Below are 12446 nucleotides of genomic sequence, written 5' to 3'. Positions count from 1 at the left end.
GCTTTGAGATGACATTTTTGTATCAAGCAATGAGATACAGTATTGGCTGTCATTTACATGAGGAGCGCAGATTTAAAAACAAAACAAAAACAAAACACACATACAACTTTTTGTTCCAAGAAATTAATCATTTTTCGAAACATGGTGTCCAAGAGCTTGTAGTAACTTACAGTCCTTAGAAGTATATTATTTTCTGTGAGGAAATATGACGGTTATTCCACAAATGGATGATTGAATATTGAGGCACAGTTTAGGAGCAGAGGCCAAGGTGCACGTTTATTTAACTAAGTGGTAAATCGTTTAATTCAACAGGGAAATAAACATGTGAAGATTTTGACTTAAAGACCATATTACACGTAAAAATCAATTGTAATGCAAATGATGTTAAATGAGCATCAAATGTATTGAATGGACTCGCTTGCACTTGTGTTTATGTTTGAGACTCTGACATCATGGTTAAAAATCCACAGGTACTGCAGGAAAAAAAAAAAAAAAAAAAACTAGACGAGTCTTTAAAGTTCTGAGGTTGAGTTTGTGTTCACTCCAAACAAGCAGGCATTTGCCCAGAGTCTTCACATTTATGATCGACTCTCAAACAAAGGCAGACGCTTACTTGTCTCCCACCACGGGTTGTGTCTCCATGACAACCCATGACTTTGAAATCACGTGCTGGTGTCAGATAGAGTGTCCAACATGACGTCACTTTCATACATGTCGCACTCCAATGTCAGGGACAGCCGCAGAGGCACACCAAGCACCATCTTGTCCTGGTGGGACAACGGCGTCTCCACTGTCATGGCGCTGGCATCCTCTACCCGTGGTGAGGCCAGCGGTTCGGTGAGCTCCGTTGAGTTGAGCGCCTTCATCAGCGTCTGCGTGTTTGCACTTCCTCGCACCTTGTCGTCAATGTCGGTGCCTTCACCAGCACAAGTTTGGAAAAGCATGTCAATGACTGGAAAGATGAACAGTGTGGAGCGGCATACCTTCGTAAGCATCCGTTTCACCAATGTACATGTCAATGCAGTGTCCAAGCATTGTCACAGAAAATGTGTCATCACGCTTCAGTCCAAGAGCCTAAAAGGGGGAAAAATAATCTTACGGTGGATAAAATTCAAGTCCGCAAAACGATATGCTAAGTTATATACTTGCATATGTATGAAATAAAATTTTTGATATATACGTAAAAACATTCTATTGACAAAGTTGAATGGATCTATAAAATACTAACTCTAAGAATACTAACTCATTTGATTTTTAAAAAAGGCATTACCGTATGAAAGTAGTCGATAGCACTCTCAAAGTCACCCATGAGACTGTGCACGTAACCTATGGCGGCGTAAGTGGAGGCATGCTGGGGGATCAGCACCAGCGCCTGACGGTGGTACTCCAGAGCCTGGTCGTATTTCCTGCACAAATGCATATCAGATCTTTATTATACCAAAATTCAAGGAACTTTTCAACAACTGAACAGTGTCATGTTACCTACTTGAGTTTGCGACACACGTGACCCAGGTTGTTTAATAAAGGCTCCCACTTGTCTACAGTCACCTTGAATGGAATGTGTCCCAATGTGAAATATTAAGACATCAATAAATTCAACAACAATAATAAAATACATTTAAATAAGATAATCAAAATAACTTTGAATGCATAAAAGAATACCCTATCTTTCATCCATCTATTATCTATAGCTGCTTATCCTCACAAGGGTCACAGGCTGGCTGGTTTCTCCCAGAGCTGACTTCGGGCAGTAGGCGGGGGACACCCTGAACTGATTGTCAGCCAATTGCAGGGCACACAGAGACGAACAACCATTCACACACCCAATCACACCTAAGGACAATTTAGTATGCCCGATACACCTTCCACACACGTTTTTGGAGTGTGGAAAGAGCCGGAGTGCCCGGGGAGAAACCACATGGGCTCAGACAGAACATGCAAACTCCACACAGGAAGGGCGGAGCCAGCAGGATTCAAACTTGGGTCCTTTTAACTTGAGGCGGACATGCTAACCACTGTTCCACCAAGCCTCCATACCAAATTATGTAAGTGAATATAGTGATAAATAAAAACAGTACAAATACCAGTAAATAAAACATTACATCTTGATAAAAATAAAGACATTGTAAAAAAACAATTCAAGAATGTTACACAATTATAAAAATGTTAAATAACATTAGATAATAAATAAAAGTTAAAAAGTAGTTTGAATGTATATACAAATAAATATGAATTCTAAAATTGGTTTTAAAACTTACAATATACAGTATTTCTCAGTGTACAAGTCGAACTCGTATATAAGTCGACCGCCGACATTTTTTTTTTTTTTACTTCAATTTGGGTGAATTTTACAAAAAATGCAATAAGTCCCACAACTTTAATTATTACACATATGATGGCTGTCCAATTTAAAACACATGGTTTGTGTTACTAAAATGACCAAATTACAGTACTTTGAGACAAATTATCGTATATCGAGTAACATACTGTTGTGGTTATAAGGGGGGAGGGCGTGGTGCAGAAACAAGACAAGTGTGAGGCAATGTACACGCGTGTAGACAATTGCAACAATAAAACGATTTGAAGTTTCAGCTTTTTTTTTTTTAGAGACAGCTAAATGAATTTGTCGAAAAGTCCTCAAAGTCATCATTACTATCTTATACGCCAAAAAGCTCCTACCATTTCAATGCATGGCTATCTAGGACGTGCTCTTTTTTTCCACCTTGTCATCTCTTCAATTATGTCTGTTACTCTTCCACGGGTAGTCATATTTGGATGCGTCTAATTTCTTTGAAATGGAGGTCCTCCGGAAATGCTTTGCTGAAGCCTTCTTTACCCGTTTGTGGCAAGATCAGAGCGTGGATCGGTTGTGCTTTGCTGTGCCCCCCCAACTGCTGAAATCCACGCACTCTCGCATTTGTGTGTTGAACAGACAAATCAAGCCGTCCTTTTCTTTTCATTAGTCCCCCAGAAAAATTATCCAGGCATATATAATAATTTTAAACCTTGTAAACGACACGATACTACCTTTTTTACATTCGAATTAATGTTATTAAAAATTGGTCTGGTTTTGAGTTATGTGTGTAGTAGTCGACCCCAGAATAGGGGGGTTGAAAATGAAACAATAAACTCAACCTGTACACGGATAAATACGATACATTTTATATGAATTGCAAGGAATTAATACAAACTACATGAGGATTGGAAAACAAGCAGAACGCATGTTAATCATTTTCTATTGTTAAGCTTCTACCTCATTCCCAATGGCTTTAATCTTCTCCATGGCATCCAGAAAATACTTCTCAGCCATCTTCCAACTGAAAGATAGATGTGAAGAAAAAAAAAAAACACTTTTACACAACCTGTCCACAAGAAGCAATGACCCATCAAATGAATGCCCATCAAATAAAAAGAATTTCTTAACACTGTCTGTGACTTACTCTCCATTCTGAAAAGCAACCACAGCCACCTCATGAATGACAAAGGGGTCCTCTGGTGCGATGCTCAGCGCTTGGCTGAAGAAGCGCTCTGCCAGCTTTGAGTTGTTAGTCAGGCCGTACTCCAGACCTATGTACAGCATTGGCAAATGACACCTAGAAAAGAAAAACAACAATAGAACGAGGATTGCAAAGAGGACTGTATTGCCAAACAAAATGCCAAATTTTGACTCACACACATTTATAAGATGGAGCTTACAACAAAAGCAATAGGTGGCACTAATATACTAACTGTGTTGAATCTTTGGGAAAAAAAAAAAGAGGATTCGATCGCAGCCAAATTACAAAAAAATTAACCATTACATAAATATGTAATCACAACTACCAGTACATAACTCCTGATTTGATTAAATGGGTTAGGGTTATAGTTGTCAGGAGCATCTATTTAAGCAAGTGGAGAGTACCAGGGACTCGAAAGGGTATGGCATTAATTTGGTGGAAGGGAGAATTTCTGTTCATATATTTTCCACAATATGCAACTTTGAAACTAAACTTTAGTATAATTAATCACAGATAAAAACAGGTCACACAAGCAAGCACTTTTTTCATGCAGTATTTTGTTACGTTACCTGCTTGTTCCATCGTGAAACACATAAAGACACTGTACACACATAACCCAATAATGACAACATGACTTCTGGAAGCTTAAGGGGAAATCAACCCCTAAATCTTCTTTACAATAGTATCTTCTATCCAGCACTAATGGTCAACGACACTGGGTAATTGCAACTACCTCATGCCACAAAGTGTTATTTGGGGCACTAGTTTAGGAACAACATGCAAAATCATATTGTTTTGAGTTAACGCCATACCCTTTCATAAGCTGCGCAGCTGTGAAGTAGGCAGCCATGGCCTGGTCATGCTCACTCTCCATGGCGAAGGAATGACCATAGGCGATCCACGCCGGACCATACGTCCTCTCCAGGGTGGTGGCTTTGCTAAAGGGCAAGTAAAACATTAGCTTGACAAATACCTTGCCCTAAACGTGACCGTGCTTGCGTACTGGGTAACACAAATACCTGAGGTAGCGACGGGCATTTTCATTTTTATGGCCGACCATGAGATAGTAGCAGCCAACAGCGAACCAGGAGACCTGGGAATGTGTGTGTGTGTTTTTTTGTAGCTCATTATGGCAAATTAAAGTTGTATGAAGAGCCAACACTTACTGGGTTGTTGGGATACAGGTCCACAAGTTTGTGTGATAGATAAAATAATTCTGTAGGACAAAAACAAACAGACATATATCATGAATACATCATCTGAGTAGGGCCTGTGGATGGATTTGGGACAAGCAGGTCTGAAAAGCGGAAGTATATGTTACCATTTGCTTTTCCAAGCTCAACTAAAGTTCCAATGTGCACTGGTAAGCAGTTAGCATGGAAGGGGTCTTTGACCATCACTCTACAAGATGCAAAAAAAAGCAAGTGAGCTAAAGGCACTCTCAATAAATCTGGGAGCAAGACAACTTACGTTGAAGTGAGCTTGTAGCACATCTTGAAGTCACAGTTGTAATAATGCCTTTCAGCAAGGGACACTACCACGTCCAAGTTCTCCTGCAGATTGTTGACCATGGCAGGTACCACCAGGTCACTGGGTTTATTGTACTGTTGTGGCAAAATCAAGTGGAGACACGTGTGTTAGGCAAAATATAACGTTATTTAGGTTAGGTGCTGGGCTCATATTTTAGCACTGACTGAAACGTGGTGGAGTAGTGCCAACGTGCTTCAGCTTACTTTACTTCCATTAGATTTTTGTGTGTGCAATGTTTCATATGTGCAGTGGAAACTCACACATTTGCAGTTGACCACAATGATTCACTTTATACACAGATTTTTTTTTCTCCAAACACTGATTCACATATTCAAGGATTCTTTTTCTCTCATAGTATTAAAAAATGTTGTTTTTGCGTCCCTCCCCACCAATTTGCTTTGAAGACGCATATTGAATGTTTACCAGTGTTTTTGAATACGTTTTGGGTGGAGGTTGGGTGGCGGCATTCGTTTAACTGACAATTAATTATACATGATTTTCACTATTTGTGGGACAGCCCAGTCCCGCTCCCCTGTGAAAAGCAGAGGTTAAGTGTACCTTCTTTAACTTATTCTCAAATAAGAAATGAAGTAGCTCCTCCTCTTCCTTTGTGCATTGCTGACTCAGCGGCAGTGATTGTAAAAAGTCTTTCTCTGTTGAACAAGGAGAGATTGGAAACATTTTCAAATGCATTTTTGCACGTCATAGCAATGTTTATTTAATCATATTATAAATGATCACAAGAGAAACTGCAGAATCATATGCTCAGAATGTAAGTCTATTCATTTATTAGTGGTTCATTATTAATGCCCTTATTGCTCTATTTTTTGTTTTTGTTTTATTGCCTACCTTATTATTTGCTTGATTATGGAATGTAGTCTGCTCAGGGAAGTGAACGGAATAAGAATTTCATTGTGTGGTCTTACTATTTATGACAATAAAACTCTTGAATCTTGAATAAAAAGACCTATTTGTAAAAAAATGGCATAAAATACTAATAACAGACTTTAGCAGAACACATACATCATGAAACTCCCCAGGATGTAAACACACAACAACGTGGTGTGACAAAATGATTGACAAATTGTCTACTTTATGGAGCGCAACTGGCCTTTAAGCAGGTATCCTTCTGAGGGGCGAACTTTAGCAAGTGTCCGTGAAGGTAGTGGCTATCTTGATCTCCTCTAGGGTTTGTTCAAGGTCGCCACAAGGTCACAAGAGGTCACCAGACATTGCTAACCACGACCAAATTTTGAACATGTTCGAAAAAATGTTTGCGAAAAGACCAATGTCTCCCGACCAATGTCTACGCCGTATACTCACGTGAGGAGTTATATTTTATCAAATGGGGCCTCATGTTACATTCTGGTAAGCCAGGACTCCTTTTGTTCTGAGGCAAGGCCTTAATGATAAAAAGCTTTAACGTCTTTGTTTTTTTTTTTTTATTACATTTAAACCTTGTTGAAGATACCTGTTAAAACCAAATTTGAGTTCAAGTGTTTAACTGCCTTTTGATGTGTTATCATTTTTACTGTGGTAAACGAAGAAGACAATGCTTAATAATTGGTGATCAGCAAGAGCCTACTAGTGCTCCCCACTAACCGCGAAAAATTAGGAAACGCTCTATTTTCAAATTATGGTTGTTCTTAGAAGTGTTCTGTTCAAGATTAAATTTCACATATTTTGCTTGTTTGCAACATTATGATGTAAAAGCTGTATTTTATGCCATAGATTTTGAAAATGTGAATCAATATCCAGCCCTATTCGTAACTGAGCTAAAATTAACTTCAGTGGTCAATGTCTTAATGTCAGTTTGTGATCAATCTAGGAACTGAAATAATTACACATAACTTTGTTTTCCTAGTGAAGGGGAGGCGGATCCTGTTAGAGGGTAGCGTCTATATTTTGGGGAAAAATCTAATGTCAGATCCTGTTAGAGGGTCGCTTCTCTATTTTGGGGAAAAATCTAATGTCAAGTACCAAAGGTCTCTCTTACCTTCTTGGGCTGTCAGCATGTGATGAGACGTGAGAAGCTCAAAGGCTTCGAAGCAGTACACGTCTAATTTCAAGGCTTCTTTGTAGCTGGAAGTGGCCAAAGGCCGGTTGTCCATGGCATCATAGATCTTGCCACGCAGGAGGCAGATAGAGCTGCTGATCTGAAATATGAATACCAACCTCAGTCGACTGTCAATACAACCCTCGCTTCCTCCTACCGCCTCTTGGGTGTAGAATGTGCACAGGTGGATTTTTGACAACACTGTCTACATGTTTTTACTATTTATCAATATTAGGCTACAAGACTTTTCATTCATAATTTTTATTGGTGTCACATTGTTGTTGTTGATTTTTAAAAGGTGGGTACCCCTAGACTCAATGATGACAAAATAGGGTCGTCTGTTTGTCAGGAACCAGAAGAAGATTCAAGAAAAAGTTAACATTAACAGATTCAGTATGTACAGTTAGAAGGTCGATGCTAATAATACAAAACACATATTACAAAACTTGGTCAAGGGGCGCATAGGTCAAACGAAGTGGCTTGATTTTCGTTTCATGAAATATTTTTGTGTAAATCAGGGTAGGGGAATATAATACAGTGTCTCTATTTTGTAAAGCAAGTACTTAAGTGAGTGTGATTGCTAAACACAGGAAATACAATGTTTTTCTTCCCATTAAGAAAATGCAAGGCATTAAATATAGAGACAACAGTGTGAATATTTCATTTTTGATCAAGTGCCATACAGCTTACAACTTACTGAGGCAGGCGACATGTCCCAATCGTTGTTTGGCTCTGGTGCCCCGACCTCCTCCTTTATTCTCCTGTCTAGCAGCTTCTTACAAACTGCCTCCTCTGATAAAATATCCAAGGCCAGCTGGAACTCCTTGGCGGCATACTAGAACAAACGTAAAGCCATTCACCTGCGTTTTCAATTTTACTTTAAATCAATCTCATTATACAGTGGACCCCCGGTTTAAGATGTCCCTGGCTTGCGTTTTTCACCATACGATGTCGACCGCGGCCATTTTTTTTCCTGTGACGACAAAAACTCCTCCTCAAACATGATGGTTAGTGTGCATGCATGACTCGGAGAGTCGCTCCGCTCTTGTACGTCTATACACACGTAACCGCTTAAGTCACAAGAATGCTGGTCTGCTATTGGTCAGTGTCACGACTCCCCCCTACCTGCCATTGGTCGGCGTCACGGTTTACAAAATGGCGGAATGTTAAAGCTTTGTTCGCCTGTGAGTGCTTACAAAAATGTATTTAGAGTGCATTTTAGTGCTTAATTCAAACAAATTGTTTAGCCATGGGTTCCGAGATTGCTAGTGATGTTAAAGAGGGAAGTAAGAACATGATTTATATGGAAACGAAGCTGGAGCTAAACAAATAAATACGAAGAAGGCTAAGCTAGGCAAGGTAACCCTCTTTGTGAAATATGGCCATAACAAGCTCTCACATCACCTCAAACGTAAATAAATCCTTTCTATATTTTTTTTACTTATGTTGTTTAATTGTATACATGTATATTTTATATATATGTAGCACTCATACTATTTTGATACAAATTTTTAACATGTATATATAATTTTTGTCTTTACCTGAGGTTTTACACACATTTGCTATTTAACATAGGTTTGAATTTCCCACCATAAGGCGAATTCGCATTACAATCCCAACCGCGGAACGGATTAATCTCGTTAACCAGGGGCCCACTGTAATTTATTTCATACGGTGGACAATCCACAGTCCAACATCTAATACAATTCAGAATTTGACTCGATAATTGTGGGAAAAAAATACTCATCTATAGTCACAAAGTCGTCAGGGTTTCAATCAGCAAGACCTCAAAGTATATTGTTTGACAACAGTTGTATAAGGATTTGGGTTTTTCACCGTGAAAGAGTGTTTAAAAATCGATAAATATATTGTTTTTAACTTTTTTCATACTTGCATGACACTGTGACTTGTTAAGGAAAAGAAAACATTGTGCATTTTATTGTTTTTGCATTAGACGATTTTTATTTAATTTAATTTGAGGATTTGAATAATCATTATGACCTTCACTCATCACAGTGCCTGCACAAGTATGCACTTTATAATGATGAGGTTTGAGTAATAATTGGCTACGTTTCCAGGGGAAAAAAAATACTCCAAATCAGACCAACCCCAAGTATTGTTTTTAACTCTAGAATTTCCACTACACATTGCAGTAACTTACATGACACCGTGCAGCAAGATATTGACAAGCTTCATACATCTGTGCAAGAAAAGGGAAAATGTCACAATGGAAGTGAATAATGTTACACTTCATTTGAAACATAGAATGTCACTCAATACGATCTTTAAACACTGACCTCATTCAAAACATAAACTAATACAGGTATTCAACATACTACTTTGCATCTACGACTGCTGTATTGCGCAGCGCCACTGCAATGATGTCGCACATCCCTGCCAAATGCATGCGTCTCTGCTCCGTCGTACCCCATCACATAGTCCCTGGAAGGTTATATTCTGCACAGAGGCTACCAACTCGATTTAAATAAGTAAATACGTTTTCTAAACTTCTGGAAACAAACCAAGCTCCATTTGTGGAAGGTTTGCATGGATAAGTGAATTGATAGAATTGTGACTTAAATAGCAATATATATTTGTACACACATTATAGCGCCAATTAACAGGAGGAAAGCATTTTCACTTTTTGTCTTGATGACAATGGCACAGAGAAGGAAAAGCAGTTGATTTTGGCTTCATCCAATCAATCAACAAAAGAATAGACAATCTTGTCAGTATGAAGTGCTTTTTCTTTGTAAATAAGTTTGTAGATCACATTCTTTTTCCTTTTTGGTGCTTTCTGAACTATGGAATTGACCACGATGGACAGTGGCGGACCAGATTTTTCAAGTCCTGGCTTACTGTACGTTGGCCGACGGCACAGCCACAACAGCGCGGCATGGCAGATATGTAGGCTGCGTAACTGTTCTCATTCATTAACATATTTCGTAGTGCTGTGCACGACACAGGGCAGCGAAGAGGAGCTGCAACGTAGTATGTGAAATCCAGGGATAAGCGTTTCTACTCACTTGGTCAAGCCAAACATTTGGTACAGTTAAAATTCTGGGAATACCTTATCAAGTTTCCTTGAGCGGAGTGCATGCGAGGCTCTGTGATACTGCGATGTTAAGTAAAGGCATTGAGCAAGCCAGTAGATGTCCTGAGGATCTTCTTTACGCCACAAAACAAGAAAAAGAGTAAAGTAAGTTAGTGTTTTAAATTGTCTGACTGTACAGAAAAACACTGGAAGTCAACTTTTGTGCAATAGAACAAAATGTTCTTCTATTGGACAAATATTGTCGCCGTCATAAAACTGCATTACATTACATTGTTACATTAGCATCCACTCACATTTCTTTGGGCTCCACCGCTTTTGTGGCGTGCCCTGATTTCTGAGATGGACCAAATGTTTTAAAAAAATAAAAAACAGGAAACTGGGAAATTTCCGACTTCAGATAAATGGAAGTACGTTGGACATTGGAACCAAAGTAGCATAATTGATAACAGTGTACAGTCTACTTCCAACTCTTTGGAAGGAGGAGTGGGCCAGGTCTGCCTGTCAACAGCAAAAATCTGCATATACAGTAAATGTCATCCATTGAATGTCATTGGGGGAGATTCAATCCTCTGAATTTTTTTCCAAAACCTTAATAAGAAATGTGTATGTTTTTCATAATCAGCAGAAGAGGAATGTTTTTTTTTTAATATTATGTATAAAGCCCATATACCACAAATGCAATATTAATAAGTAGAACACGTTAAGAAGGTGGGGTTGCAAAGTACGTATTACTATAAATATGAATTTTGACTTATCTTCCACTGAACATTTTCAGCTGAAATGTGCACCAGCGCATCAGCTACGTGCGCCCTGGGCCTATATCAACTATTTTTTATATATTATATTAACGGTTTTTTTTCTTTTCTTTTCTTTTCTTTTTTTTTGCTGTGGGTATTGAAATGATGTAACAAAACGCACAGTTAAAACAATATTCAGCTCTTAGTATTAACATAAATTTAACTCAAACCTATACAAATGATATCACGAAACATTCATTTTGAATGACAGCATATAAAATGATTGCTAAATCCAGATCTTACCATAAGAAAGAGACGCTATCTTGTCGGCCCAAAACAGCGCACTTTGATACTGTTGCTGAAATGACACACACACAACATCCAAGTTACTTAATGCATGATATCATCATGTTTAAATAAGTACCTTCTCTTCAATGTCGTTGCTGTTTACTAGATTTGAATGCAGGCTAAGACTAGCTTGAATGGACGGACACAAACGCCACATAGCACATCGTTACCTGGTCGATGTACTGCCGCACTCGCTTTCGAAGCCTGTCAAGATTCATTTTAATCTGTTTTCTACGCAGGTGCTCTAAATAACTAACACATGTCGTCGTTAAAAAAGAAGCTGTAATGGTTGCGCATGCAGCTACGTTGCGACGTACACACTAGCCTGCTCGCTGCTTGAAATTAAATCCGCGGCTTCCTTGCAATTTGCGCTTTTGGTGCATCGTTAAACTGCGCCGGAAGGAAACAAAAAAAAAGTTTGTAACAAAGGTTCCTCCAGGATTGAACAAGTTTTCACGTTTTTCACTTATAGTTGTATTACTCAATAATATGTGTCTGAATTTTCCAGATGTGTTGTAGAATAAAGTTTGTATGCTTGTATTTTACTTTTTAACTGTGAAGCAGACCTGCTAACCAGTCTTCCACACATATTATATTATATTATATTATATTATATTATATTATATTATATTATATTATATTATATTATATTATATTATATTATATTATATTATATTATATTATATTATATTATATTATATTGTACTGTATATTATCCATCCATTCATTTTCTGTAGCCACTTATCCTCACGACGGTCACCTTCACTCAGAAAGTCTGAGGGTTGGAATTGAACCCAGGACCTTTGAACTGTGAGGCAGACTTGCTAACCAGTCTTACACCCATATACTCTATTCTATTCTATTCTATTCTATTCTATTCTATTCTATTCTATTCTATTCTATTCTATTCGAATTGATAAGATACGTTTATCCAAATAACTATGTGTGTGTGTGTGTATATGTATATATATATATATATATATATATATATATATATATATATATATATATATATATATATATATATATATATATAGTATTTGGTATTGTTGTTATGAAAAAGTCAGCATTCAGTATTTGTTGAATGAATCCCATTGAATTCACGTATGAATGAACATGTACACTGTCACAACACCGCCTTCTAGTGGTAACATCCGCAATACTGCCTTGTCATGGGCAGCTCTAACATTATTGCATTTACATTACACGTACGGTACATACCT

General features: G+C 38.0%; 1 protein-coding gene across 2 annotated transcripts; it reads right to left on the bottom strand.

The window, feature by feature from the left end:
• Positions 1–249: 249 nt before the first annotated feature.
• Positions 250–11589, bottom strand: LOC148424034 (cell division cycle protein 16 homolog). Of its 2 annotated transcripts, none has more exons than XM_088416083.1 (18): positions 11394–11589; positions 11179–11233; positions 10154–10251; positions 9245–9283; positions 7781–7918; positions 7024–7183; positions 5586–5680; positions 4968–5101; positions 4819–4898; positions 4664–4713; positions 4517–4590; positions 4310–4435; positions 3441–3593; positions 3254–3317; positions 1487–1548; positions 1271–1406; positions 984–1074; positions 250–916 (listed from the first exon to the last, which is right to left on the bottom strand). In XM_088416083.1, the coding sequence occupies exons 1-18, from the start codon at positions 11439–11441 to the stop codon at positions 663–665; spliced, it is 1857 nt and encodes a 618-aa protein (XP_088272209.1). In that variant the 5' UTR covers positions 11442–11589; the 3' UTR covers positions 250–662. The 2 variants fall into 2 exon arrangements, with proteins under 2 accessions (XP_088272209.1, XP_088272211.1); XM_088416085.1 differs by having other exon boundaries at positions 10154–10248.
• Between the last annotated feature and the right edge of the window lie 857 nt (positions 11590–12446).

Source organism: Hippichthys cyanospilos, chromosome 5 (assembly GCF_059441005.1).
Source record: "Hippichthys cyanospilos isolate Australia breed blue-spotted pipefish chromosome 5, RoL_Hcya_1.0, whole genome shotgun sequence".
Taxonomy (NCBI): Eukaryota; Metazoa; Chordata; class Actinopteri; order Syngnathiformes; family Syngnathidae; genus Hippichthys; species Hippichthys cyanospilos.
The sequence above is the reverse complement of the archived record's forward strand: the minus strand, read 5'-3'. Positions and strand labels throughout refer to the sequence as shown.